We start from the raw sequence: 26,763 nt of genomic DNA on the forward strand, positions 1-26,763 counted from the left end.
GTGGGAGAAGAATCAGTGAAATAGTAGTGATCTAGCTGTAAGTTTTTTAGATGATTTATGTCCTAGGTAGGCACTGATGAATGTATATTTCACATTTTGGAGAAAGTTGGAATAGACGAGCCGTTCAGCAAGGTAGTTTAGACTATCACCAGGACAAAAAAAGTTCAAGTGATTCTGAATTAGACATATAATATTGACATCAATGCTAAGCTATTACCATAAAGATAATGCTGTGCATTGATGAGCGGTGCGCTGCCAGCCAAATGGCCTTGCATTTCGACACCTTACTCGTATATTAACTCCATAATCTGTTTGTTATAGAGCCGGCTGATGATCGCAAGCTAGCTCAATGATATCTACAAGAAGAGTAGAACTGTTTCATATCGCAGTGCAGGCATCAGAGAATTCTATGCACTTTTCTGCCATCAACTCGCTGCCTTCTTTGTCTTAAAAGGTTCTTCCCTCAAGCTTTGCCTCGTTTTTTAAAACGCCATGCCGAGTGGTAAAATATCACAGCAACCAACGCCTATAAACTCCATGATGTATTGCATTCGACGCTTTGAAAAAGGCCGTTTCATCGACACGGCTCTTGCTCCTCCCAATCACACTGATATTACATCGCTCTTAGCCGGACTGGAACAGGGTATCTTCGTCACGCAGGTACTCGCCGCAGTCGGCCTGTCGGAAGCACACAACACCGGTGGGGTCGAGTCTCCTGCTCTCTGCAGTGCTGCGAGCGCTGACGCCGAAACCCAGAGGGACATCGTCCATGGTGTAGACAACCAGACCCTGGTGTTCGGGGCAGTCCTCCGAGAAGCGACCGACGTGCGCTTTGACGATGTTTCCGCCATAGAGGAAGGGCATGACTCCGTTGGGGCGAATCCAGAGCTTGTGTCGCGCATGCTCGGCGAGGATGGGGAGGGCGGTAATGTGGATTCGGAATTTGCCAGATTTGGTGAATTTGCCTGTTTGTTGCGCATTCTAGGTTAGTTTCTGCTTCGTTTCTCTTCTCGTGGTTGAAAGACAAGATATATATCACATACCCAGGCAAGTTCCTAGAGAGAGCAGATTGTCACGGGCAATTGATGTTGCCAGGTTGGCCATGGAGAGTCGAACGACGTAGACTCGGTTCTGCGACAGGCGGAAAACGTTGCGATCGCCATCCTCTTGGGGCGCAATGATGTTTTTCAGGGATGCGCCGGTGTACTCTGCCAGCTTCTTGAAGACGGCTTGCGTCTCTTCTTCGGTGAGAGGACGCATTTTGACTTTTGCTTATCGGTAATTGGGTTATTGGTGTAGAGAGTGACCAATGTGAAGATTTGGCAATCTATAGAAAAATGTCTGGGCCAGAAGATTTTCAGACTGATAAGAAAATTTCCGATAAGAGCTGGGCAGCGCAGATTTTAGCTGCGGGGCTAGCAGAAAAAGTACTTTCCGCCACATTGGTAGCCCGGAGTGACCTTGTACGCTAACGCTGCCAACCGCGCGCTGTGATTGGACGCCGACCTACAAGGTGCATGTACCTTTCTTCATTTCTTCAGGCAGTCGACAACCGTCATTTCATGGCATGTCGCAGACAAACCCGCACTATTCTTCCATCCAATTTGTTTCTACTAGATAAAACAATGCCAGAAACAAACCAACCTTTACAAGTGCCGGTGCCGCATCTCCGGGGAATGAACTGAGAACAAAAGTAGTGCCGACAACTCTTCTCCACCATGGATATTCCAGCCAATCGCACTACTACACTATGAGAGAGTGCTGTAAAATGCTAGAGCCAGCTAATACTTGTGCAAGCTTTGTGAGGGAATAATGCTAGATTTTGTAGAATTAGCGTCGGCATGCATAGATTAAACGCATGTATGAACAATTGTAAAGAAAAAAAGTATTTGGAATTTACTGCATGAGAATACAGCTTGAATAGCAACTGATGACGTACAGCTAGCATTGAAGAACCAACGGAGAGGCCTGAATAGTTGACAACTATAAACACGGGCGCTGATGGAATATGACATGTATCTATCATTCACTTCAATTACAGTCTCCATCAACTAGATCCCTGTGATATAACATGTACTCTGCTTTCTTCTACCTCCAGCAATGCCATCCTTCAAAGTCCATTACAATTGTTGGCCCTGGGGCCGTTGGCCTTTCTACCGCTTTGCATCTTTCTGAAGCTGGCTATACTGACATAACTGTTTTTGACCGAGCATAGTCCATCTCTTCGCTATACTCTGCAGTAAATTATCTAAACAAGATCATTCGAGTAGACTGTAAAGACCCCTTCTATCGCGACCTCGCTCTGGTATGAAGCGGATACTCAAAATGCTGATAATATTCGGTGATTGAAGAATTAGCAGGAGGCCATTGATGGCTGGAGAAAGCCTTTGTTCGCCCCTCACTACCACCAGACTGGATACATCCTCACGACATCGTCTCATGCTCCTCAAAAGTCGATTGACAGCCTGGCAAAATTCTTGGCAGTCGCTGAAGGTCACCTAACCTTTGCAGGCCAAATCACCTCTTTAAACTCGCCGGCGCCGATGAAGAGAAGCTTAGAACGCTTTAACGAGAGATTATTCCCGAGTTAGCAGGTCGACCATTTGTTGACAAGAAACTATGTTGGTTTTCTGATACGGCGACCTCAGATTTCTGCATCGATTTTGCGCCACGTTTCAATTCCACTCTCGTTCTCGCTGGAGATTCAGAACACGGATTTAAAATGGCGCCTATTTTTGGAGAATGGATTTTAAAGCTTCTCAAGGATGGAACACAGAAAATTGAACGTTGGCAGTGGCCATCACCGGCAGCTGATGTGCCAAAAGAGCAGAAACAATGGGGCCACACTGTGAGCTGGAGAGTAGGTGCAGAGAGAGAGAGAGTTGTCGGATTTGATTAGCGAGAGGGAGAGAGAATCTTGATTCAACTTGCCATGATGCTTGAATATTAAAGAAAATGGGGTTCAAATATCATAATAATGGTATGTAATTGCCATAAGCACTCCTTGATGTAAGCATCTACCTGCTTGAGGCTATACATCTATCTCTCTATCAGCTAGGATATAGTGATTGAACCAGCTAAGTACTCGACAACTAACCTCAATCAAAGCCGGGAAACGCCGGATTCCCTGGCCATCCAAAGGATACTGAGCAATAGACGACTTGTTCCATCATACAGCAGCGCAGTATCATAGTAATGCACGTGAGCTGGCGGAGTAAAAGAAGCATTCTGATCATATTTTAACTCACATTCGTTGCATAGTTTTGAGTTATTTCAGACCAGAAAGTTGGAAGTTAAAATGAGAGCAACTAAAAATTATACTATATTATCGTTTGGACTATTTCAGTCGAAGCAGGATCACGCATGTCAGCCTCATCACGTAATATTGCCCGAAATTCTTCACGGCTGAGTCGCCGTCCAAACATCTTCTCCTTCTGCCATACGCACTTCAATGCCCTACTCAGATCCTCTCGGAGCATTCGTTTCTGAATCCAGTCTCTGTGTATTGGATCACGTATTTCAGACCCTATCAAAAAGAGAGACTTATCAATCCAGTGATAGCGGACTTTTGACTGCTGTAGTCGATAGGCAATCTGTAAATACGAAGAGACCCAGTTTTGAACCTTTTCATCAGGCAGCTTTTCACTCTGGCAGCGGAAATGGTAAAGGCGAATAGCGTAAAACTCGCATACTGCAGCATCAATTTGAAAGTGTAATCGAGAATAGCCGTCATCCTCCATACTATCGCGATGAGCGATTCGAAAGAAAGATCGATATTTCTGTAATCATCATTCGTGTTAAAAGCTATCCTTTCATTCTTCTTTACCAAGTATACGTTACTCACCTCTTCTTGGGCTTCTATATCTTTCTCGATGCTGTGGTAGTCGCCAACTCCGCTCCAGAACAACTGGTTCAACCAATGATAAAGCCTGTGCTGATCCTGGTAGACTCTTCCACACTCTGAACTCTCGATATCGTAGGCGAGCTCAGAATATGGGTACTCTTTTCCATGGTTCAACTCCAGGAAATTGTGAGCCATCTCTGCTATGTAATGCATACGATCCCCCTCATAGCAAAAATCGGAAAGTTCTCCTCCGTAGCCAAAGATATTCAGCTGTACATCTAAGTTGGCAATCATACAAAGTATTTTCATTACCATACTTATTCTCGCCGCACTGTTTTCTGTGGATGACTGTATAGCCATGCTAGCATTAGGGGGACCGCAAACCTCATCTAGTAGATATGCCCGCGAGTACTGATACACTTTGTTGCTCAGCTGATGGCGTTGGATGCGGCCGATGGCAGAGTCACTTTCCATTGTGAACAAAGCCAAGAACCAAAAGGATATCATGACTTCCATGATTTCGTTGTTTTGTCCTTCCAACTGTTTATGTAAAAGCAAAAGTCCTTTGTGTAAATGGGCTGTGCTCAGCCGCAAGGCGCTGGCATCTTGTGTATCTCGTGATAAGCCCCGAAGCGAAATTGCTAAAATGAGATGGAGTATCATCTTGCTACTAGTAGCCGCCGTAAGATAAATAGAATACTCTGACCATGTAAACCCCTTGACGCTTCGAAAGTTTGAAAAGTGGCTTCGATAATAGTCCAAAGCTTTCCTCTCGATCTGGCTAAGATTGAGTGCGTCGGGCAACTCGTAGGACATTTTGGGCGATAGAAAGGCTGGGTTCTGCTGTAATTTGAAATATTCATGCAAGCTCTTGCGAGGTAATAACGGCTCTGTATATGTGTAAAAAGGCTTAGTTAAAATCTCCAAAAAACCGCTGTTGGGAGCTCTAGAACTATTCAACCATGAAGGCTGTGAGTACACATCTGTGGACTCTGCAATCAAAGATTGCGTGGGAAAGGATGATTTCGCCAAGAAGGTATTCCCCTCTTCATGGGAGTTGAGGTCCTCGACAAGACCATCTAGCATACGACTGAAACTACTATCAAATGCCTGGCGGAGCGGGCTGGCCACTGCCTCGGTACATGTTGCCGCCGCCGCCGTGAGCTGGTTGGCTATTTCTTCCACTGGTGATGTAATGGCAACATCCATATCACTACTCCAGGATATAGGCTCCATAAACTCCAATGAGCGAACGCCATTTGTAATATCTGCAGTGGAGCTAATGATATCAAGATCCGCTGAGCCGTCGACTCGTCGGATAGATGCGCTATTAGTCTTAACAGATGATGATGCCGGTTGGTGGTCTAGGGTGGTATGTTGGATATTTGGAAGGATCTTCGGAGGCTCCCAACGTAGGATGTGTCTAGATTTAACAGGGCCATGCCCACGCCTGCGGATTTTGAGCGGAATTGGAGGCTCAGGCTTGTGGCACGGCAGGCCTAGAGAGGAACACCTCCCACAAGCTGGCTGCTTCTCATCACACTTTACACGCCTTGTTCTGCAGTTGATACAGCCTATACACAGATTTTTTGTGAGTCTATACATGCTATTCCTTGGCATGAGGGTTGCTCATACCATTTCTTGATCTCTTCAATTTCGTCGAAGGCTTCTCAGGCACATCATCTGCAGGTAAGGTTGCCATGGTCTGAGTCAGTCGTACGATAACCTGTCGGGGTACTCTAGTTCCGGAAAAAAGATTGTGACAGTGAAGGGAGGCGGAATGTGGGCTATTTCATACAATTACATGTATGGAAGAAGCAGCCACTCATGAAGATGACTTCGATACATTGAGGCTGGTAGCGTATAAGAGCTAAATCCGCCTCGCGGATCCTTGTCTGCATGTTTAGTAGCCATGTGGAGACCCTGGGATTAGTTTGACATGGGAAGGGATATTCTAGCGAATAAGCTTCATGCGCATTCACCTACATTGGAAACCAGGCATCAGCGGATGAGTGTTGGATGCATAGCTAGCCCACACCAAAAAGCAAACAAGAAAGAAAAAGGCTCAATATATGATGTATGGCAACTGAAAAAGTTTTCAGAATGCTAACCGAGATGCATAAATTAAAGATAGCAGTCCCGAGGCTGTGCTAAAGCATGCTATTGGCACACGCTAAACTCAGTCGTAGTCTTCGGTGGCAGTTGACTATTACCAATCTCTGCAGGATTGCACTAATGACGCTATTGTGTATGTCGGTAGTTTAATGTTTCGAGAACGAGCAGCCGTTTGAGGTTGATAAACGATAACAGTATTGATGATTTACCAATAAGCTTATACCTAATAAAGAATATTAAATCTCTTTGTCACTAGAATTGAAGTGTACTCTAGTCAACCTGGATTACTCTGAAGAAAGAAAACACTTGATGCACTTCACATCTTCCATCGATACACAAGGGAGCTTTGAGATATATCGTGTTTTGTCTTATAAGACTGTGAATAGTTCAAATAGTTCTAATGCTAAAGCTGGCTACCTCCTAAGACTAAAATTAAGCATAATACTAGCAATCAGGCGGTAATTTATGACAGATACAGAGTATCTATCTGATTGTACTAATCTACATTCATACAATTGCATCAGTGCTGAGAGGCAAATGCAGCTGCGTATATATCCATATCTGCAACATATCCGTTTGTTCTCGTAGGTTCCCAGCCCAACAATTGCTTCGCTCGCGATGATGACCCACGCAAAGTTGTACTCATGGCTTCTGCAAACAAATTATCCCCACTTCCAACCAGGGTACATTTTCCTTTATAACCCCAGCTAGAAGCCAGGGCTGTGAAGATCTCAGACATACTCTCTTGGCTAGTGAGTAGATCAAACACAGGGTAAGTAGAACCACTATTAATGAGTGACAGGTTCTCAATAGCCTTCTGGAAAGCAGTTGCCACATCATCCACATGAATGAGAGATGGCCTAGAATCAGCTTCTAGAGGAACATTAATAGGCTCTGAGCTACCATTTTGAGCTGCTTGAAGGAGTGGAAGGATAAATTGAGTCCAAATAGTATTTTCATGGCCATATATCAATGCCGGTCTCAATACGGCAACATCGAGAACATCAGAAGAAGACAAGATGGAGTTTTCGAGACCAACTCTCCACGCAACTAGGGCCCTCGGAGGGGTGACGGCGGTGGGACCGACAATATCGAGATCGCTCACTGGCGCATTGCCAGATCCATGGACCCAGGTACCTGAGCAGTAAATGAAGCCGAGCTTAGGGCCTCTGATACCAGAAGCGACGTAGCTATCCAGGCGCTCTTGGCCGATCTCTTTGGCATGGCTGAGAAATTTGGCCGTTTCTTGATGGGCGCCAGCAACATCGACAATGACTTCGATATGGTGATTGCGGATAGCATCCATGTAAGTTTTGGGCTCATTTACTGGATCAGGACAGATGATGGGTATAACCTCGGCGAGAGCCAGCGTCTTGGCCTTGGCCTCAGAACGAGCGATACCATACACCCTATGCTGGCCACTGCGTACCAAGGTTTCGGCGAGCCTCTTGCCGACGTAACCAGTGGCTCCGAGAAGAAGGACTTTGGTCATTTTGAAGAAGTTTATAAAAGTTTTGAGGGGGTTTGAAAGTGTGTTGTTGGTGCTTTGCAATAAGGTTTTGTTGTTAACCTGATGATTTGGTAACTTCCTTGTCTGTTGGAGAGTGAAGATATCCAGAAGCAATCCCAAAGAGTTGACTTCTATCGCAGTATATATAGATCTATGGCTGTCTATATTATGAGTCTAATTTCCTTCTACATACATGTATAAAATCCTATCTAGCAGCGGATTTTGCAGGCGATTCGGAGACAAGCCAAGCCAGCTTTACAGCGCCGAAGTGCAGGTTCTCTCGATTACCCAATGAGGCAATCTTTAATCCGCGCTGCTCCGGCACAGCAAATTTTGGTGGTGAAAGCAAGAGTCTGGCCGGAGGGGAAATTACCGCTCTCGGTCTAGTCGAACCTCACAGCGAGAATCATGAATCAGTAACTACATGTAAACACTCGGATATTGGTCGACAGCCTGGAGCACTAATTCCGATCCATGGCGGGGTCCGGAAGCATAACCGTGAAAAGTCAATACCAATCGTCATCGCGCAATAGCCGCAGCCCAAGGTCTAGAATGGATCTACGTCAGAATAGGCAAAATGAGGGCGAATCATTTATCACTATCCAATTAAATTAAATACCTAGAGATCTAATTCTCGAAGCTGGATTACGAAGAAATCACAACAGGCAGAGTAATCGATGCTATAATCACATCTACGCCCTAATAATGATGTTTTTACTATCAATACGAAGTACAACCCCCACGTATGGTCACAGAGGTTTCGAAGCTGCAGTTTACATGTACTTCTCGCTACCTACCGCAGCAATGCAGCGCCCTCTGGGTTGGGGAATGGGTCCTGGACATTAAACAGCACTAATAGGCGCTGGGCAGCATATCGGCTACCTGTGGCTTGGCCAACCGCCAAAGCGCTGTCTCGGAACCACCTTTGGCCTGTTTGGAGAAGGGCGCAAAATACGCCCTCTGACAAGATCACGATCACGGTCGCCGATCGTTAATGCCAGGCCTAGGCAGCACTCTGTCTATTAATATTACACTATCTTGAGCTCATTGACTTTTTTGAAAAGCAGATTTGTCTTCTATCTATTCAGTCTCAAGTCAATTGATTCACATCCCAGCATTATCCCCTCATTCTCGCTAAACCACCATGTCTCTCTCAGCACGGGCCAGTGAGTCAGAAAAGGCCAGCGAAGGCCTTTTGATATGGAAAGTCCTGAAGGATCTATGGGATCCAGCGACCAATCCCTCTGGAATTGTCAGTTTAGGCGTCGCAGAAAATAGGCTTATGCACGACGTTCTATCTGAACACATCCACAAGAATTTGGCCCTCTTGAACCATGCATTTACTTATGGGGATGGCTCCTCAGGGTCGACTCGTCTCCGGGAATCACTATCACGGTTTCTCAACAATCACTTCAGACCTATTACTCCGATTGTACCTGCGCACATATCCATCACCAACGGGTGCAGTGCCGCGGTTGAACATCTTGCGTGGGCGTTTGCCAACCCAGGAGAGGGATATCTGCTGGGACAGCCATACTATGGAACGTTTATCGAAGATCTAACAGCTCGAACGGGCGCAAAAGTTGTTTCGGTGCCGTTTCATGGAGTCGATCCGTTCGGCAAGGACGCCGTCGCCAAATACGAAGAAGCGTTGCTAAAGGCTCAGGCGGAGGGGACGACGGTGGCCGGACTTGTTCTCTGTAATCCACACAATCCTCTCGGGCGCTGCTATCCTCGCGACACAATTATTGGACTTTTAAAGCTCTGTGAAAAGTACCATATCCATTTTATCGGTGATGAAATTTACGCTTTGTCTGTTTGGGAGAATACCGTCGATACTGGCGTTTCGTTTGAGCCGTTTACATCTTGCCTCAGCATTGATCTAACAGGTATAATCAAGCCATCACGGGTCCACGTTGTTTGGGGCATGTCAAAAGATTTTGGGGCAAACGGGATTAGACTTGGTGCCGTTATTTCACAGGCTAACCAGTCTTTGCACGATGCGTTGATACCCGTCAGTCTCTACAGCTCAGCATCTTCAATCTCAGAACATACTACGGCAAACATTCTTGATGATCATGACTGGGTGGAGTCTTATATCGCCGAGAATAAAAGAAGGCTGGCACGCCAGTATGAATCAGTTGTTTCATGGGCTAAATCGAAGGGGATCACGTACCGACCCGGCGTCCACGCTGCGTTCTTCTTATGGGTGGACTTGGGAAGTGTTTATAAGTCGCTGCATCCAGGTGCCGCCACAAATGACTTGAACAAGACAATAGCTACGGCACTTCTCAAGCACAAAGTTTTTCTCGCATCTGGCACAGCGTTTGGATCGGAGGAACCCGGTTGGTTTCGAATTGTATTTTCTCATCCAGAAGCCTATCTACGTGAGGGTCTAGAAAGAGTGCTTACTGCGTTAACGGACCTTTAATTTAGCATAATCGAAATACAAGCTTAATGGAGATGATTAGCTCTGAAATCTTACTAATAGCGTATTCAAGATGGTGATTATGCTTCTTTTAGGGGTAGAGGTATCTGTATGATTGATTAATTTGAATAGTCATCGACTCCGGCATCATGAGCCGAGACTTAAAATGTATGAAGAAATAAGGCTAGCATGACATTGCAATAGTGTACGATCTTCACGTCAAGACTCCATTTCGCAAATGAGAGCTCTGCTAAATCATTACCCTCCACGGTCGGCCGACTCTGGTCTCCAGCTTGGGGCTCGTTATTATGGATGCCCTTAGCGCCTCAGACACGATGTTGAATCCTCCCAGACTGACAACTATGGAGCAGTAAAATGCAATTCTGTATGCTTTGACAAAGAGCAATCTATTTTGGCATAGTGGATTTACAACCGTCGATTTCAATGTGAGGGGAAAGCGGGGATAGAGAAGTAAAGGCCCCGTAATAACGTACGCCCTCTGTAGGCGACTTTTTAGACGCGGGAAAGCAAGCACTAGGGGAGACAAGGCGTGGGCTATAGTAGATGAAGCCGCAGGACACGAGGCTGAGTGTAAGATATAGGTCAGCTCTTAGCTTGACTATATCAAAGCAAATGTATCATATAAAAAAACTGACAGCTTTGATAGTGTCGGTAGACAACAAGGCTGGCTGTTAGGATCTGAGAAGGAGACCAGGGTTTCGTAGAATTACCCTAGCCTCCTTGTGTAGCAATTGATAGCGAACCCCCCGGCCATCCGGCTTCTTTAGCTTAGACAGGAAGGCCAAGATAAGAATGCATAAGGATGATCCAAACGTCATAATACCACGACTCTTCTAGACTCGCTGCCGGCATGTAATCTAGTCCACAAGTGCCTTTACCTATCTTCCTTGAAGAGCAATAGCAAGCACTTCCTAACTTCACTGGCATCCCTGCTCTCTATTCCCCCGCAATAAAATCGACAAATCCAGAGCTCCGTTTTTCGGTGCCTGCGCTCGCGAGAACCGATAGGCCAATCTCATCATGCCTCGGCCATTATTCTATTACACATGAGAACTCAACCAACAGCTAGTCGGAAATGTCACGAACGATGGGGTGTGTCACACGGGGCGGAAAGTGGATAGGAAGAGATAGGAGAAGATGAGAGAAGAAGGGAAAGAAGTATATAAGGATAGCAAAAATCCTTTGCTCAGAGAGAATGAAGAGACACCATGCCAAGCATCTTCTTTGAGAGAGTTCAGATTTCCCTCTCTATATTCCCAAGCTGGGTCATTTTTACAATCTGTGCTTCAACATGGCCCATCACCGTTTGAGATCAGTGGCTAAGCCGCTTGTTCTCCTCCTTTCGGTATTACCTTATGGCAAGACATCTCCAACACCACCATGCAGTACACCTCCTGGAGTGCATATTCCCAAGCAAGGAGCTGTTGCCTCTCAAAGCACTGTTTGCAGCAATATTGGCATCCAATTGCTCAAAGATGGTGGTAATGCTGTTGATGCTCTTGTAGGTACGGTCTTCTGCGTTGGTGTTATTGGCATGTATCACAGTGGCATTGGCGGCGGCGGCTTCTTGCTGCTGAGACAAAGCAATGGCACATACGAGTTTGTCGACATGCGCGAGACAGCCCCAGCTGCCGCTACCCAAGACATGTACAATGACAATGAAAACCTCAGCATTTATGGCGGCATGGCAAGGTAAGGTTGCAACAAGATCGCACTTTCTCCTCTTTTAACAAGCTACTGATTACTATTTATAGTGGTGTTCCTGGGGAGCTTCGAGGCACTGAGTACATACATGATAAATATGGTGCTCTCCCGTGGGCACATGTAATAAAGCCTTCGATTGAAGTTGCCAGGAATGGTTTTGAGGTGACTGAGGACCTGATTAGCACCATCAAGCAGACGTCACCCAACAACTTCCTCACAGAAGACCCAGCATGGGCTATTGACTTTGCTCCCAAGGGACGCCTCGTCAGACTGGGTGAGACAATGACGCGTAGACGATATGCCGACACTCTGGAGGCAATTGCTCAATATGGCGCTGATGCGTTTTACACTGGGCCTATTGCCAATGCTACAATTCACGCACTGAAAGCTGCTGGGGGGATCATGACCCTGGAGGATTTGAAGAACTACACTGTTGCCATAAGAGAGCCACTGCAAATAAACTATCGCGGTTACAAACTCACCAGCACGAACGCTCCATCAAGTGGTGCCGTGGCACTGAGCGCTTTGAATACGGTCAGCGGCTATGATGGATTTAATGATCCATCTCAGGTGAATTTGACAACACATCGACTGGATGAGGCTATTCGATTTGCCTACGGCCAGCGTACTGAGTTAGGAGATCCGTCTTTTGTTGATGGTATAGATAAATACACTAAAGAGATGATTTCCGCACAAACTGGGGCTGATATACGTTCTAAAATCTCAGATTTTAGAACACAAAATGTATCTTACTATGACCCCAAAGGCATAGAGTCTCTTGAAACTCCTGGAACATCTCATATTGTCGCCGCAGATGCTAGTGGCATGGCCGTCTCGATGACTACTACTATCAACTTGCTCTTTGGATCAACCGTTATTGTTCCAGAGACAGGCATCATCATGAACGATGAAATGAACGACTTTAGCATTCCCGGTCTCAGCAACAGCTTTGGCTATATACCTAGCCCGGCCAATTATATTCGTCCTGGAAAGCGCCCTCTATCATCCATTTCTCCTATTATTGCAGAGACTGCAGACGGCAAGCTCTATCTCGCACTTGGTGCTGCTGGAGGTAGCCGCATCATTACTGCCAATATCCAGAACACGGTTCATGTCATCGATGGCAACATGACAACTGCTGAAGCGCTGGCCCAGCCGCGTTTGCATGATCAGCTCGTTCCCGATCAGGTGACCTTTGAGTATGCATACGATAACCAGACTGTAGCATTCATGAAGTCGCTTGGTCACAATGTTACATGGATTGCGCCGGGAGAAAGTGCAGCACAGGCTGTGAGACTGCTCCCCAACGGAACGTTTGAGGCAGCAGGAGAGCCAAGACAGGTGTCCTCTGGAGGTTTTGCAATTTGAAGATATCATAATAGGGCTATGCATATAATGAAGTAATATTAAAATATATAAATGTCTATTGATCCTTTTCGTTTGGGACGTATCCCACCTAATTGGAATGTCGCTTTTTGATGTCCGTCTCCCATTCTGTCAACAGTCCCATGATTTCAACAGAATTTGTCCAGCTGGGTGATGGTCGGGGAGCTTCTTTGACACCCTGGGCAACACAGTCTTCCACACGCTTGACCTGATGTCCGAAAGCATCCATCTGAGCGCTGACAACGATTTCTTCGGTGGATCCGCCATAGGTCTTGATCTCGATGATGTTGTCGCCAGCGAGCGGGAGCCAGGGGTTTGTCCTGAATCGCAGCACGCCTTTGTCGCCCTGAATGGAGAAGGAAAAGTCGTTGCCGAAACTGTCAGTGGATTGAATGGTGGCCAAAACTCCGTTGTCAAATCGGACGTTGAGAGAAGCATCCCGAACATGCAAGCTGCCCTCGCTGGAAACGTTACCCAGGCCGGTGACTTGTCTCTTTGCGAATGCTTCAGATCCAAAGGCTGTCTCCATGATAAAGTGCACCAGAGAAACTGGATAGCAGCCCAGGTTGTAAATGGTACCCATTCCAAGGGGGTTGGCCTTCTTCCAGATGTTGGCGGCATAGTAGCCGGACATGCCCTTGATTGTGCCGAGAACACCAGACTGCACAATTGAGGCGATCTTCTCCATCACGGGATGGCAGAGATACATGAGTCCCTCAAGGAAAAAGACATTGACCTCCTTGACAGCCGCAATCATGGCATGAGAGTCTTCCATGGTCGTGGCCAGAGACTTCTCAGAGAGAATGGCCTTACCCCTCTTCGCAGCAGCAATCACTGCGGGAGAGTGCATGTGGCTGGGCAGGCCTACATAGACGACGTCGATATCAGCATCGTCAAGCAGGGCATCCAAGTCTTGATACTTGGTGGCGATGTTGTACTTTGCGGCAAAGGCTTCGAGGCGAGCCTCGTTGCGCCCAAACACGGCCGTGATGCGTGAACCAGGGCTGGCGAGGATTGCCTTTACCACCGTATCGGAGATGAAGCTCGTACCAAGAATGCCCCAGCGCAACATTTTCGGCTTCTTTATGTCTTTAAGAATCTATTTCTGTTGTTGAGTTTGATTTAGAGAGTGAATTGAAGAGTAGAGAAAGCAAGGCGTTTGCAATTGGCGTACGATTTTTAACGGGTAGAAGATATATTGGGCGGTGGCTTTACGCCAATTTTCAAGCTTAAACGTGAACACACTAAAAACAAAATGGAGATTTCATTTGCGGAGCACGGCGGCCGCCGATTCGCTGACGAGAGCCGATAAATTGCATTGCGGAGTCATGAAATTAAAATGTTTGTAATACTACTGAGATACAGTAGATGTGATAAAATTAACGGTGCTAAGCAAACAGTTTTGAAGACCCATTTGTCGCTGAGAGAGACGCAGTGGCTTTCGTATCGAAATTAGCAGACTTACAAACCCTGGCGTAAACTTACATTTCTCTACCAGCCTCACTATCGTATCCATCCTATCTTGACCGCGAACAAAGAAAGAAAAAGAAAAAGAAAAAGAAAGAAAAGACAAAACTAGCTATCAAATTTGATATTATGCGAATGAGCATGCCGTATAAGCCATCGCCTGAATCGCTATACCAAGTTATGCGTGGGCATAGCTGGCTATCTAACTCTATTGCTTCTTCTTCAGCTCCTTCTTCAGCTCCTTCTTCAGCTCCTTCTTCAGCTCCTTGGATTCTTCAAAAGTCCTCGCCAATTGGATTAGTCTCACTCCAGCTGCTGCACTCGCTCCATCCTCAGCCTGTTTTGTCCAGAAGCTCTCACTGCCAGTGACCAGCAACGATCTCCTCCGTTGTCGCTCCTTGACATCAATGTTCTCTCCCTCACGCTTGTGCTCTTCGATCTCATCTAAAATTGCCAGTCGCCTAGCATACTGCTCACTTCTTTCCTTGCGCAGTTCTTCCGAGCCAAAACGTAACAAGATAACCCTGGTAATGGTCGTGATGGCTAGAAGAATATGCTCGCTGACAAAAATGGTTAATGGTAGAGTAGACCAACTCCCGCCTAATAGGCTATTCTCGCTGAATAGGTGAACAATCGCGGCGGAGGAGATGCTTCCCAACCAGACAAGAACCTCTAGCGAGGCAATCCATGGGCCGATACCTTCTGCTCGATGCGGCGCAGGTCTTTGATGTTCGATGCAGATTTTGGCAAAGTCCGACCGAAGTTCGACCCAATTGTTGATGAGGAAGCCTAGAGGAATGAGTGGCCAGGCAGGCGAAAATAGCGCCAGATATCCAAACTGAAGAACCAGCTCTGCAATGTCATCTTGGACATTATATGGCTCCAGAGTGGCCTCATCGCGGCACTTCTCCAAGAATACGGTTTCGTCTGCATCATCAGTGACCATGGATATCAGAATAGTGTCTTTCGTATAAGCGCGACGATATTCTCGATACAAGCCGCTCATCTTGTGCTTGATCAGGGGCAATATATTTTCTTCGAAAAAACTGGAAAGCTGACCAGTAACGGTCAACGTGATGACTTCGTGACGCAAACGGTCGGCGTCCAGTCGGAAAGGCAACTCGGTAAGACGATTACCAATGCTGGGCGCAAATCGGACAATGTGACCTTCAAGCCAAGGAAATATTTGATCGCCAAATGGAACGTAGACGAATGCCGTCAAAAAGATGGGCAAATAGTTAGTGATGATGCTAAGAACAAAAATCTTTTGCGTGAGTGACATTTCAAAGTTGTCCCGTGTTCGGTGGTTCTCAAAGTTTGTCAACCACTTGGCCACACCTTCGAGGTATGAGCTGATGTAGGGAATCAAAACAGCCAGTAAGATAGTGGGTATATACTCCTGCAATCTCGTATTAGTACAGATAGGAAGAAAATAGCATGATCTTGTCCAAAATATCATATGAAAAGTCACTCACAAGATAGAAGCTGTTTGGCCCGTCATATGAATCAGATATCAGAATCTCAACTGCAAATACCGAGCTAATCATCAACCCCAGTGCTACCGTTGAAACGGCCATGAAAGGTACCTGGAGAAGCTGTCGCGAAATCTGCTTCCACTTCGGAGTGTAGTGTATAGTCCGACCATACTGATCGACAATGACTTGCTCATACTTGTATTCTGGCCGGTTCATCTTGGTTTTGCTTACTCCCCTCACTTGCCATCGAATGCTCAAATCAACTTCACGGACCTTCCAGTACTCCAAAAACACAGTACACCAAATAACGGTCAGAATTGCATAGACAAGCGAGTAGTTGGGCAGCCATAGCCAGGCGATAAGCCCAGTAACAGCTGGAAACAAGAGAAAGGCCGAATATGACTGGCCAAACGCAAAATAGAATGCAACCTGAAATACATTAAATGTTAGTAGCAAAAAAAAAAGTACTATACACCAGGGATGTAGCCGCATACCTTTGAACCAAAAAGATCCCGTATCTTGTCAAGGTCATCGGTTCCGAGGAGAAGCTTCTTGCCCAGACGTCGGAGAAATGCTTGGTTGACTTTTTCATTGTGCATGGGAAATGTTGATTTAACATTTTTCCACTGGCCATGGCCGGGAGTGATACCTGCTCCACCCATGGACTTGGGCCAGCTAACTAAATGGTCCATTGACAAGATATCTTCGGCTTCATACCACGCAGACACAACGGTGTCTTTGTTTCCCGGTGGTCGCGTTTGAGTGATGCCATAGAGCCAATCTCTTACTCTATTTCACATAGCATTAGCTTTTTTGTTTCTCTTCTCTTTTCCCAAGAGAGTCAAAGTTTTTATGTAAACATATATACCTCTGCTTGTAGACCCTGTTTCCAAGAAGATCGCTTGATGCCTTAACAAACAGCAAGATAGTTTGTTCATAGCCTGGTCTTACTTCAACGTGAAGACCAGTGGCTTCCAGGTTCTGGAGCAGGGTAACGAACTCCTTTGTGGCTTCATCGTAGTCTATTTTCACAATTAATTTGCAAGTTATGGCACGATGATGAAATCAATGGATGGAATCAATGGAGAGATACCTGTGTCGCTAAAGTCGTAAACTACAACATACTTGTCGCAGAACGTCTGAAGAGCTCTCGAGGGCGATGGGGGCGGTGACGGCGACCGGCGATAGGCCGGATCTGTGGGTGGCGGCACCTGCAGATGTAGCGACATCTCAACACAACGATGTTGACATCTGCCAATCGCGTACTTTTCCAATCGCGTACTTTTCCAATCGCGTACTTTTCCGCTCTGCCTCCTCAAGAACAGTTTCCGGCGTACTCTCGGCGATGGCTATGCTGGATGCGGAATTTGAGGTCAGGCGCAATGGTAAAATATCCGAAGCAATGCCCGACAATCTGGCCGTGAATGCCAAGACCGGGCCCGATGCGCCGAATACGATTGGGATGGAGCCAGAAGCAATTGGGGGGGCGGCGAAGAGGGAGACAAAGAGCAGCGATTTAGCCGTCCACGGAAAACTGCGATATTTCACTCGGAAAACTAGCCGACGGGCAAAGTAGCCTCAGCTCCAATTGTAAACAGTCCAGAGATTGACAGCAGAACAGGTTTACGTTTACGTTCACATGTGGGTAGGGCTGCAAGGGATTCGCCAGCTAGGGGAATCGATTGGCTACACGTCTTTGGCTGTCGGATCTGTGTGCCGGTGCTGAGGAAACGCCCTAATACAAAGACACAGTTCTAACTTACAGGCGGATAACAGTTTACTAGAGACAGCTTGCTGATAGCTATTACGCCGTACTCCACTCGTTGCTAGACTGCGCCACAACGAAAGGGAGATGATATGGGGATTTGCATGGCCAAGAAAATTCATTAGCTAATAGGAGCTGGGTGGAATGGGTAAGCTGCATGAAGCTGAAGTTTACACGTATTGCATACAACATGTAGTGAATGAGGTTATGAGGCTCAAGATTAGTTGGCTTAAGTCTGCGGCACTTATAGGTCACAGCAAGCACAAGCACGCTTTTTTCTACGCCAAAAATTGCGAGCGGCAGCCTAGTAGTGTTATAAATAAGAGTGTGCCCCCCATAAATTCCAGAAATCATGAAACATGTATATGTAAAGAGCATCAATCACCCTCGCTTAGGTATGGATACTGCCCGCATCATTTCAGTATGCAAGCATAAAACCATTTTCTAGCCTAAATGAAGTCCAAATAAATCCTTTTACACTAACTTGTCGCCGCTTTCACAAGGATTAAAGTATGCACGTCTTCCAGATCATCTTGTGCTGACGAGGGTCGCCCCAACCCATCGCAGTACTGTTCAAATAGAGGAGCGGGGTATAAGTGGTTCCATAAGGATACACAACAATTGCGCATGTGAGAATTAATTAGAGTGTGGCATATCTGTTGCCACTCATGTTGCCGGAGTTTATTTCCCAATGATACCAGCTCTTCAGTAGATAAAATGTGTTTCACTCGCTACAATTATTCTTGATTAAGGTTTTGCTGCAACGTATCCTCTGCAATTGATAGGTAGTATATCTCCTCTTCTCCAGCTTGAGAACAGTGCCGCTGAGTGCGATCCTTCGCGAGGTTCAGAAGGTCTATGACGAGTCCCTCATGCCTCGATATTCTCAATTTGTGCGGTGAATGGCGCAGAATCAATTGGCTCAAGACACTGATTTCGGGGTTTGTTTTTGGAGTCACCATTGAACAAGGGTATGCACCAATGGCTGGCACGGCAAGGATGAAGACTTTGCAATAGCAAAAAGAACCCTATATTGGCTGCTTATAAAATTATGGATGTGGTGGGCTGTTATTACTTGGGTACCGAAATAGGAATTTAATAATGCTTTGCTCTTTTCTAGACATCGGTTCAAGTCTTGTGCACTTAGAATTAAACAGACACGGTCTTATTGTAATAGTATCAAGCAATATGCTCTGCACTTTGTCTTATTACCTCTTGAGGTAGCTTTCCTTCTTCCTTCTATTGGTGAACCAAAACCTTACCATTTACATCGACAATCTTAATCGATGCTTTATGGTTATGAAGTGTCGCATGATTCACAAGACCATTCTTATCCCATGAAAAGTCCACAGATCCTCCACCTCTAATGCGCATACCCGTAACTGAGCCATTCGCCCACTCTGATGGAATAGCCGGACCCAAAATGACTGTGTGAATAGCCTTGGACGCAGATGGCACAGGCAGATCGGTAATCAACATAGCCAACACCGCGGCAGTGTAACCGAAATTGGCGTCAATCTGGAACGGTGCTGCTAGCTCGTACGGCCAGTTGCTAGTGGTGTACACGGAAAAGCCGTTATCCGCATAATTCATGCCAATGGCGTATTTCAAGTACGTATATCTGTAAAAATAAATAATTAACTACGATGAGGACGATTGGGGAACTAGAAGAATCTGGATGAGATGCAAAAAACTTACGCGATATCTGTGTTGTTGAGCTGAGCCCAGCATGCAACTCGCCAGACTTTCTCCCAGCCGGTATTTGAATCAGTCGTGCCGTTACCTCGAGCCGTCAGGGTGACATTGACAGCATCGGTCACAGTCTTATTCCACATATTCGTGCCGATGCTATAGCCGGGATACCAACCAACCAGCTGGGAAAGGTGGCGATGCTCGTCGTTAGGCTGATCCCAGCCGATCTTCCACTCTATGATCCTTTAGTAAAGTTTCATGTTAAGGAACCCAGAGCTCTGAGAGAGAATTACCTTGAATTTGTCCATACCAGCCGATAATGATACCTGGAGACAGCTTCGCCTGAGTTTCTTTGACGGTTTGAAGGAAAGTAGTGTTGGTATCGCCGGTGGCTTCCCAACTCTGGATAATATGATCAAATAATTCCCATACTACCTGCTGGTAGTGTGTACATCCAAAGGTCTACTTAAGTTAGTAAGTAATGTACGATTGTGTGGTAGAGGTCATATTGTCTTACCGTCCAGCCGTGTTCAGGTGAGTTGCATGGAGCGGCAACCAGGGTTCCATCGTTCCAATACAGATCCGGTACCATCTCATGGATCCAGTATTCGGCGACGGCCTTCATCAGTGGATATCCAACCGTCCTAAACCAGTTGGTGTCACGGCCGTAGTCATATCGGTTCCAAACGTTCTGCACTGTTGCGGAAGGAGTTAGCGAACAGGTACGCAAAGTAGGCAAATTTCGTATAGATTTACTCACTCAGCCAGGCGGCAGATGCTGGGTAATCGGACCAAACAGCGGCATTCATCTGGCTTTTGGCTAGTCAGCAAGCTCATGTTCTGATACAAAATGCTATGCGCCAATGGAGTTCTTACCCAGTGAACCCGAATGTGTTAAGATTGCTGAATCCAACGAATCCGGGCGCATCGTACAACAACGCTGCAGTTTCGGTGCCGCGCGGAACCCACGTATCAGTGATAAAGTCCCACAGGGGGCTTTGGATATCTCCAAGTCCGGTTTGTTCGGCGTGCCAGTGGTTCCTGTATGAATAAGGGTCAGCTATAACCAACATATAATGGAAGTCCGCTTACATCTGAACGTTCACGTCGACGTGATAGTCTGCACTCCAAGCTGGAGTTAGAGATTCCGTCCAAATACCCTGTAGGTTCGGAGGCAAAGATCCTGGTCTGCACGATCCAATGAAAAGGTATCTTCCGTAGTCAAAAAGAAGATTCTCGATGAATGGATTACCAACATCGTCGTCGTAGTCTTCCATCAACTTTGCCGTAGGTATTGAAGCTGAATTATCGGAGTCTGGGAGATTTATAGTAAATTGGCTAAACAAGGCATTGTGGTCCTTTACATGGGAGTTATACAAGCTGTTATAGCTTTTCTTTGCAGCCGCCTGGATAGTCGATAACACAGCTGGCGCTGGGTCAACTCCCTTGAAGGAATAATTGCTTGCTTTGGTACCCTTTTTCTGATCGTAATCTGTTCCAGCTGCGTATATCACGGTGAGTGAACTAGTTTTGCTCTCTGCAGGAATAACAAGTTCGTGGGACGCTGTGCATGCCGCTCCCTTAGGCCGGTTAACTACTTGGACGCGGGCGTCGAACACCATGCCAATATCTTGTTGGGTTTGTCCTCGCAGGTGTACCCCGTTAGCATCGCAAGACGAGTTGGACGACGGGCTACTTCGAGCATTGTCTTGCAGGCCAATGGTAATAGCCGGCAGTGGCTTGTTGGATTGAACGTTGTAAACACAAACTTGGTCGGGAAATGTGCAGAACGTTGTTCTAAAGTATGTGTCAGCCGTGAATGGAATATCATCTTACAAGATGCTTAATTTGGCAGTTAGAACCCCATACATGGTAAAACTTGCAGCATTGGACTGGAATACAGATTGATGTACGCCTGTCTCGAGATCTAGCGCGCGATTATAAGAGGTGTACTTGCTGACCCCGGCAATTTTGACTGTGAGATTCCCCAGAGTCTCATAGTTGCCGTAATAGTAATTCGTCGGATCACCATACAACGGACTTATGTCTGTTCGAGCATCATGTTGTCAGCTAACAAGAAACAGAACCGATTGAGCCTACTGTTGTTGCGTACCATTATTGATTTGAGTTTGCCAAATTGTTTCTCTGATGCCTGGAAGGGCTGTATATACCGGACCTGGTGTGTTGCCGCCAATGTAGTCCTGTGTCAAATCTATCAGGCTTGAACAGGCAATAACCAGCGACAGAAAGAATTTAAATGCTTACGGGACTTTCGAAAGGCCCTCCGGACCAAAGGCTGTGCTCATTTAAGATCACGATATCCTCTCCAACTAACCCAAGAGGCATGGCTAAATTGTGTCAGCTGCAGTTCTTTTTACTGTGAATTGCCTAAATGTCAGAGATACTCACCTCCAAGTTTTCCATTTCCTACTGGATAAGCGGTCATAATAATATTGGCTGGATCGGCCGGTTCAGTTGCCCACAACCGTCTTGCCCTTGCGCCTTGGGCGCAGGCTGCGGTGGCGATGAGCCCAGCTAGAAGCATCGTTGCCCAGTGATACTCTATCTTCAAGGGTGATGGGCCTGAAATAGCTACCAATTCCTAAGATGGCAACCTGGGCTATTCTAGCTTCTTAAATAATTGTCACTGGTGAACCCTTGTATCATCCATCTGCACGCATCATGGACTTTGAACGGTGCGGGGATGCAAGCGGAAATGTCTGTAAGCGATCCCTACAATGAATACTCCGTATAGCGTATGAAGATGGGGACATAGAGACCTTGTCGAACTGTTCAACGTGCCGTATCGTGAAGGAGATTTATTCGGCCCGTAGGGTTTTTGTCTATTAAGCCGTCGGATAGCAGTAACCAAGAACCATGTGATGAACGGCATCTATTCCGCCGCTGTGAGATGGGAATCTCGCAAACTATCTGCTAATCGAATGCTAATTTTAACACGAAGCGAGAATGGGCAATAAGTCTATTGAGCTAGGCTGTACTGATCTCGGCGCACTGGTAATTGACAGGGGTTAATCGTGGAGAAATTCCACTAGCCGTCGGCAGCAATTCCCTTCTGAGCTGTGAAGAAGAGCAACCACTGGAAGCAGTATTATAATGAGTACGATGAATACGCAACAGAGTAAGCGTCAAAGGAGTGCACTCAAATTGGTAAAGTACCACAGTGAAGAAAGAATACCAACAACGTTTATGTTGTAACTTGCACATGCTCTTTTGAGGGGGGATTCTAGTCGTGCAAATTACCATAGTGTTTCTCTCGTTATATCCTAAAAGCTGTACTTAATAGGAAACTGCAAACACAGTTTGGCGTTAGGTAAGGACAACTGGAACCGAGCCCTACCCCGGATTCATGGCTGAGGATCAGGGCAGCAGCTAGTCAACAGTAGTCTAGTTAATCTCTACTCTAGTAGGTACCATGAAAATATGGGTCACGCTATGGTGAGAACGTCTTTTAACTGTTTTCTCTTTTTTTGTTCCGATCAAACGGAGGTGAATACACGGATATGGTGCGGAAAAGGTTGTTCATACAGGTGTTGTCCTAGTTTGCATATCGAGGATTGGTTACCGTGCTGTCAGCTGCTCTTTAATCACCCGATGGATGAAGCTGTAGAAAGAGTAATAGCAATTGTCGATTCGTCGGTTAGACTACGAAAGTGCTCTAAGCGTTCTATCGCGGATACTCGAAGTCATGTTTGCGACTCACCTCATGCAAGCTTTAGTCCAGCAGAAAACATAAGCTTCTCATATTATTTGTGAAGAATCTTAAAAATAGAAAAATGAAGAAAAATAGGTGGTAATTGAATAAAAACGCCAAGATCCAAAAATGGTCAGTACGTACAAGGATGGATCTTGTCGTGGTCTGTACCTGAGACCTGGATATTAAGCTTATCCTCTCTTTCAGGCTTTGGGAACAACATGCATTGGCTGACAGAGCGATTACACGTGAGACCCGCGCGACTTTAGTATCCTACAAACGTAATACGAGTAGCCGAGACCTGGTAGCCCGCTAATCTTCGGTTGTCGGTGGATCTTATCAATCAGATAAGCAATCCACTATCATGGCTCGGGGCTCATTAGTCGCTCCGAAGGGGCGCAGAAGCATCGAATCAGCTGATATCTGGAATTTTCGGCTATAGCACGCGATCTAAATCACGCAGCCTCGCGGCCATCTTGGAGATACTACAAGATCGCTTACCGGCGTCGACAGGCTTAATCGAATCCTACTTGTCTGCGCAATGAGGGCATTCACACATGCCCTATACTTATCACACTTCACTCATGTCGCTATTGCTGCACTTACCGAACCCAAAAGCTCTCCTGATTTATGTGTGAAAAGTTGTGAAAGTTCTTTGCAGTCGCTGCGATATGTCGATGTAAGCCCTGCGGCATCAGCACCGCAACAAGTGTGCCAAAGTCGTCTCTCCTTATCATCAAGGTATCTGTGTCTTAGCCTCAACTGTGGAAAGGATACGCGCGACCTGGCATTGCGACAACTCAATACTACCTGCTATGAGTCATTGGGTAGCTCTATTCCGGCCTTCAGGACGATTTTTACAGATGAAGAAGTAGCAGGGTTAAAGAGAATCAACAAAGATGATTCGTTTAACTCTGAGAACCCCTTGAATAGCATAGTTATCCCATCATCTGAATTGTTCAGTGCATGGTTCGATACTCTGGTAAATATGCTCTCTTTATACTTTTTGATGACGTTGATAATCTAACGTCAATTTTATTCCAGGATGCTTCTGAATATGCGCGTAGATATCATTATCTCTATGGGTAACTCGAGATTTGTATTTTATAGCAAAGAAATTCTGCTAATGCTCTCTCAGCATCGGAGTGATGGTTTTTTGGGTTGTTGTCGCACTTTTAGGCGCTTCATACAAAGTTTATCTGGCAATCTCTCGGATGTATTGTAGCCAAAATCGCTTTGCGTCTGTTGGAATCCGCACACAAACGAGTTCGTGGTTCAAACGAAATGTGGCCATTCCTGCAACTTTTGGGTACAGGTGTGCTCAGAATGTCTGGTGGGCCACTATTCCGCCACGAGTTCAGGCAATTACTCTCTTAATATTCCTTTTGATGAATATCATTTTCAACATACATGGCTATAGAATTATTGATGAAAGCCTCTAGTACGTCTAACATTATTTTAATAACGTTTCTGAGCCGCCCTATTGACTTGTACGCGCAGTTTTTCCACGCCTACCAAACAGGTACTACGTTATGTCTCAGATCGTACTGGGATAATTTCTTTTGCCAATTTTCCTTTTATATGGCTATTTGGAATGAGAAACAATGTCGCTCTGTGGCTTACTGGTTGGGATTTTGGAACGTATAATAATTTCCATCGATGGTGTGCCCGAATATCGACCGTAGAAGCTGTCATGCATTCTGTTCTTTATACCGTTCTGATATTTATGAGTAAGTTAGCACGTCTATATGAAGTGTCCGGTGCTCATTATTAACTGCGACATAGATGGAGGACTAACTTACTACACATGGTGGTTTACCATGTGGTTTTGGAACGCGGGTCAAATGGTAAAACATCTGCAACTTATCACTTTGAGGAATATCGCTAAATTCACGAATAGGCCACTGTTTTTATGTGCGCGTTATTAATACTTTCTGTTTACTGGATAAGACGTCAATTTTACGAGGCATTTTTAGTCATCCACATTGGGTTATCCATCCTCATCTTATTCACACTGCTTGGGTAGACCGCGCCGTTCTTATGATACGGTGAACACAAAGAGCTAACGCGATAACAGACATGTTTCAATATTTAACGGAGAATATGATGCATTGTTTTGGGTCCCAGCGATCATTTGGGTTTTCGATCGAATGATGAGACTTTTGCGAATCATCATATTTAATCCTGGACATTGGTCAACTACTGCATTGGCAAGCTATAATAACTCTGCAAATATCATCCGCCTAACTGTGCCCATTGGTAGTTCATTATATAAGCCTCAAGCGGGTAACTATTTTTTTCTGTCAATATTGGACGACTCGAATTCCTGGGAGAGCCACCCTTTCACTGTTGCTTCGATATCAGACGAGATGCCGCAAAAGATAGAAGTCTCAGAGGAGAGTTCACCGCTTTTGGGCCCATTGATGACAGCTCCAGAGACTAATTCTCACTGCGTAACACTGGAAGCAAGAAAAGAGCATATGGCATTTCTCATCAGACCATATGATGGATTCACAATGCGCCTCAGAGATATGTTGGCCGACGAAGAGGCAGATCCTAAGCCTCTTAGAATACTAGTAGATGGGCCTTACGGACATACACAGCGACTACACGAGTACCACCGCGTCATTTTCATCGCTGGAGGATCAGGAGTCGTCGTTGCCCTATCATACCTGACCTCTCTCTGCAGAAATATGAAAAAGCCGACCAAAATTGATCTCTACTGGGCGGTCAGAGAATCTGCTTTTGCAAAGGATATTTTATCTTCATATATGTTATCCACAGAGATCAAGGCAGCCATAGACAGCGACAAACTGTCTTTGCAACTCTATATGCCCTTTTCCTCCCAGATAGAGAGCTTTGATCTTGGTAGTTTACCGAGCCGAATGCAACAACATGTTGGTCGACTTGACATTGGCTCAGTCATTACATCGGCAGCAAGGGATACTCGAGCCGGCAATTTAGCTGTCGTGGCATGCGGACCTGCAAAGATGGCAGATGATTCACGACTGGCAGTGGTTAATGCACTTAAAAGAGGGAACCACCAGATAGATTATTATGAGGAGAGTTTCATATGGTAAAATAGCGGCTCTGAAGATTATATATTGTAATTCACACGTTTTACCCTGACGAATGATTGACTCTCAGCAGCTTCTGTCAGACTCAGCATGGGTCGCAAGTCTTGCGAACTATAAAAGAAAGTACAGGGAGCCAGAATTGCGTGCAGCAGCTCAAAGATTGAAGAATTGGCAAAATGATTAGTTTATAGATGGAGATCCAGCCAATAATGCTCCAAAAAAAAATTGTTGCGGCGGATAGAGTTTCCCGCAAAAAGTTGCGTGGCCCGGAGAAGCGCAAATAGCGAGGCCCGCTATTGTATCTCAAATTGCCAATCAAATCTTCGACATCGCCTACGGTAGCGCTGCCGGGGAGAGTTGCCCTTCAATTCTCCCTCTCCCATAGTATCTCCGACCCTATTTGCGGGATCACTAATCCGGCTTGAAGCCTGCGAACCTGTGTAGACTATGGACGCAATTAATAGGAAAACAGTGATTTAATAGTAATCCGTACGTGAACAATTGCTTGAATAATATTGTGCATATGAAGTCATTGATGAAAAATCCGGAATTACTTGCCTGTTTAAC

The 26,763-nt window shown here is 45.8% G+C and overlaps 11 protein-coding genes across 11 annotated transcripts; 4 read left to right on the forward strand and 7 right to left on the reverse strand.

Annotated features, from left to right (window-relative positions):
* Window positions 1-163: 163 nt before the first annotated feature.
* On the reverse strand, window positions 164-1,332 carry GGI43DRAFT_405698 (ribosome biosynthesis protein NIP7). Its single transcript, XM_083206054.1, has 2 exons — window positions 1,044-1,332; window positions 164-965 (listed from the first exon to the last, which is right to left on the reverse strand). Exons 1-2 carry the CDS (start codon window positions 1,258-1,260, stop codon window positions 625-627), a joined length of 558 nt encoding a protein of 185 aa, XP_083060642.1. The 5' UTR covers window positions 1,261-1,332; the 3' UTR covers window positions 164-624.
* A 250-nt stretch (window positions 1,333-1,582) lies between these two features.
* On the reverse strand, window positions 1,583-2,035 carry GGI43DRAFT_405699 (uncharacterized protein). Its single transcript, XM_083206055.1, has one exon. The coding sequence runs from the start codon at window positions 2,024-2,026 to the stop codon at window positions 1,772-1,774; it is 255 nt and encodes an 84-aa protein (XP_083060643.1). The 5' UTR covers window positions 2,027-2,035; the 3' UTR covers window positions 1,583-1,771.
* A 38-nt stretch (window positions 2,036-2,073) lies between these two features.
* On the forward strand, window positions 2,074-3,146 carry GGI43DRAFT_405700 (uncharacterized protein). The gene is made up of 3 exons (XM_083206056.1): window positions 2,074-2,273; window positions 2,352-3,039; window positions 3,098-3,146. Exon 2 carries the CDS (start codon window positions 2,723-2,725, stop codon window positions 2,897-2,899), a length of 177 nt encoding a protein of 58 aa, XP_083060644.1. The 5' UTR covers window positions 2,074-2,273; window positions 2,352-2,722; the 3' UTR covers window positions 2,900-3,039; window positions 3,098-3,146.
* Window positions 3,147-3,229: 83 nt separating this feature from the next.
* GGI43DRAFT_405702 (Zn(II)2Cys6 transcription factor domain-containing protein) lies at window positions 3,230-5,876 on the reverse strand (the record flags this gene model as incomplete). Its single annotated transcript, XM_083206057.1, has 3 exons — window positions 5,480-5,876; window positions 3,845-5,418; window positions 3,230-3,779 (listed from the first exon to the last, which is right to left on the reverse strand). Coding segments are annotated over exons 1-3 (2,095 nt in total), but the record flags the coding sequence as incomplete, so codon positions are not given.
* A 444-nt stretch (window positions 5,877-6,320) lies between these two features.
* Window positions 6,321-7,652, reverse strand: GGI43DRAFT_405703 (NAD-dependent epimerase/dehydratase family protein). Its single transcript, XM_083206058.1, has one exon. The coding sequence runs from the start codon at window positions 7,449-7,451 to the stop codon at window positions 6,480-6,482; it is 972 nt and encodes a 323-aa protein (XP_083060646.1). The 5' UTR covers window positions 7,452-7,652; the 3' UTR covers window positions 6,321-6,479.
* Window positions 7,653-8,349: 697 nt separating this feature from the next.
* GGI43DRAFT_52594 (pyridoxal phosphate-dependent transferase) lies at window positions 8,350-10,293 on the forward strand. Its single transcript, XM_083209954.1, has one exon. It carries the CDS (start codon window positions 8,614-8,616, stop codon window positions 9,898-9,900), a length of 1,287 nt encoding a protein of 428 aa, XP_083060647.1. The 5' UTR covers window positions 8,350-8,613; the 3' UTR covers window positions 9,901-10,293.
* Window positions 10,294-11,027: 734 nt separating this feature from the next.
* On the forward strand, window positions 11,028-13,034 carry GGI43DRAFT_52596 (gamma-glutamyltransferase). The gene is made up of 2 exons (XM_083209955.1): window positions 11,028-11,610; window positions 11,673-13,034. The coding sequence occupies exons 1-2, from the start codon at window positions 11,210-11,212 to the stop codon at window positions 12,988-12,990; spliced, it is 1,719 nt and encodes a 572-aa protein (XP_083060648.1). The 5' UTR covers window positions 11,028-11,209; the 3' UTR covers window positions 12,991-13,034.
* GGI43DRAFT_405705 (Gfo/Idh/MocA family protein) lies at window positions 13,004-14,346 on the reverse strand. Its single transcript, XM_083206059.1, has 2 exons — window positions 14,183-14,346; window positions 13,004-14,113 (listed from the first exon to the last, which is right to left on the reverse strand). The coding sequence occupies exon 2, from the start codon at window positions 14,078-14,080 to the stop codon at window positions 13,079-13,081; it is 1,002 nt and encodes a 333-aa protein (XP_083060649.1). The 5' UTR covers window positions 14,081-14,113; window positions 14,183-14,346; the 3' UTR covers window positions 13,004-13,078.
* Window positions 14,347-14,486: 140 nt separating this feature from the next.
* GGI43DRAFT_405708 (calcium-activated chloride channel-domain-containing protein) lies at window positions 14,487-17,886 on the reverse strand. Its single transcript, XM_083206060.1, has 5 exons — window positions 17,044-17,886; window positions 16,819-16,972; window positions 16,445-16,739; window positions 15,951-16,379; window positions 14,487-15,874 (listed from the first exon to the last, which is right to left on the reverse strand). The coding sequence occupies exons 1-5, from the start codon at window positions 17,177-17,179 to the stop codon at window positions 14,684-14,686; spliced, it is 2,205 nt and encodes a 734-aa protein (XP_083060650.1). The 5' UTR covers window positions 17,180-17,886; the 3' UTR covers window positions 14,487-14,683.
* A 1,009-nt stretch (window positions 17,887-18,895) lies between these two features.
* GGI43DRAFT_405713 (glycoside hydrolase family 95 protein) lies at window positions 18,896-22,366 on the reverse strand. The gene is made up of 11 exons (XM_083206061.1): window positions 21,817-22,366; window positions 21,673-21,755; window positions 21,521-21,608; window positions 21,277-21,454; window positions 20,500-21,204; window positions 20,284-20,448; window positions 20,168-20,220; window positions 19,925-20,103; window positions 19,701-19,869; window positions 19,414-19,642; window positions 18,896-19,336 (listed from the first exon to the last, which is right to left on the reverse strand). The coding sequence occupies exons 1-11, from the start codon at window positions 21,950-21,952 to the stop codon at window positions 18,955-18,957; spliced, it is 2,367 nt and encodes a 788-aa protein (XP_083060651.1). The 5' UTR covers window positions 21,953-22,366; the 3' UTR covers window positions 18,896-18,954.
* A 1,063-nt stretch (window positions 22,367-23,429) lies between these two features.
* GGI43DRAFT_405714 (ferric reductase family protein) lies at window positions 23,430-26,253 on the forward strand. The gene is made up of 7 exons (XM_083206062.1): window positions 23,430-24,101; window positions 24,164-24,204; window positions 24,258-24,560; window positions 24,620-24,849; window positions 24,905-24,966; window positions 25,020-25,141; window positions 25,197-26,253. The coding sequence occupies exons 1-7, from the start codon at window positions 23,661-23,663 to the stop codon at window positions 26,197-26,199; spliced, it is 2,202 nt and encodes a 733-aa protein (XP_083060652.1). The 5' UTR covers window positions 23,430-23,660; the 3' UTR covers window positions 26,200-26,253.
* Window positions 26,254-26,763: the final 510 nt, after the last annotated feature.

The sequence above is a fragment of the Trichoderma evansii genome (genome assembly GCF_050947405.1).
Source record: "Trichoderma evansii strain SZMC 28006 chromosome Unknown GGI43scaffold_10, whole genome shotgun sequence".
NCBI lineage: Eukaryota > Fungi > Ascomycota > Sordariomycetes > Hypocreales > Hypocreaceae > Trichoderma > Trichoderma evansii.

Excerpts from the sequence above, each read along its gene's own strand:
- GGI43DRAFT_405698 (XM_083206054.1), bottom strand. The coding sequence starts at position 1,260 with ATGCGTCCTCTCACCGAAGAAGAGACGCAAGCCGTCTTCAAGAAGCTG. Across the intron at positions 966-1,043 it reads CTCTCTAGGAACTTGCCTGG|GCAAATTCACCAAATCTGGC; the intron begins GTATGTGATATA and ends CGCAACAAACAG.
- GGI43DRAFT_405699 (XM_083206055.1), bottom strand. The coding sequence starts at position 2,026 with ATGATAGATACATGTCATATTCCATCAGCGCCCGTGTTTATAGTTGTC.
- GGI43DRAFT_405700 (XM_083206056.1), top strand. The coding sequence starts at position 2,723 with ATGGCGCCTATTTTTGGAGAATGGATTTTAAAGCTTCTCAAGGATGGA.
- GGI43DRAFT_405703 (XM_083206058.1), bottom strand. The coding sequence starts at position 7,451 with ATGACCAAAGTCCTTCTTCTCGGAGCCACTGGTTACGTCGGCAAGAGG.
- GGI43DRAFT_52594 (XM_083209954.1), top strand. The coding sequence starts at position 8,614 with ATGTCTCTCTCAGCACGGGCCAGTGAGTCAGAAAAGGCCAGCGAAGGC.
- GGI43DRAFT_52596 (XM_083209955.1), top strand. The coding sequence starts at position 11,210 with ATGGCCCATCACCGTTTGAGATCAGTGGCTAAGCCGCTTGTTCTCCTC. Across the intron at positions 11,611-11,672 it reads ATTTATGGCGGCATGGCAAG|TGGTGTTCCTGGGGAGCTTC; the intron begins GTAAGGTTGCAA and ends TACTATTTATAG.
- GGI43DRAFT_405705 (XM_083206059.1), bottom strand. The coding sequence starts at position 14,080 with ATGTTGCGCTGGGGCATTCTTGGTACGAGCTTCATCTCCGATACGGTG.
- GGI43DRAFT_405708 (XM_083206060.1), bottom strand. The coding sequence starts at position 17,179 with ATGTCGCTACATCTGCAGGTGCCGCCACCCACAGATCCGGCCTATCGC. Across the intron at positions 16,973-17,043 it reads TTACGACTTTAGCGACACAG|ACTACGATGAAGCCACAAAG; the intron begins GTATCTCTCCAT and ends TTGTGAAAATAG. Across the intron at positions 15,875-15,950 it reads GGCCAAACAGCTTCTATCTT|GAGTATATACCCACTATCTT; the intron begins GTGAGTGACTTT and ends ACGAGATTGCAG.
- GGI43DRAFT_405713 (XM_083206061.1), bottom strand. The coding sequence starts at position 21,952 with ATGCTTCTAGCTGGGCTCATCGCCACCGCAGCCTGCGCCCAAGGCGCA. Across the intron at positions 20,449-20,499 it reads GTCGACGTGAACGTTCAGAT|GAACCACTGGCACGCCGAAC; the intron begins GTAAGCGGACTT and ends TTATTCATACAG. Across the intron at positions 20,221-20,283 it reads AACACATTCGGGTTCACTGG|CCAGATGAATGCCGCTGTTT; the intron begins GTAAGAACTCCA and ends ACTAGCCAAAAG.
- GGI43DRAFT_405714 (XM_083206062.1), top strand. The coding sequence starts at position 23,661 with ATGAGGGCATTCACACATGCCCTATACTTATCACACTTCACTCATGTC. Across the intron at positions 24,102-24,163 it reads GTGCATGGTTCGATACTCTG|GATGCTTCTGAATATGCGCG; the intron begins GTAAATATGCTC and ends ATTTTATTCCAG. Across the intron at positions 24,850-24,904 it reads TACCGTTCTGATATTTATGA|ATGGAGGACTAACTTACTAC; the intron begins GTAAGTTAGCAC and ends ACTGCGACATAG.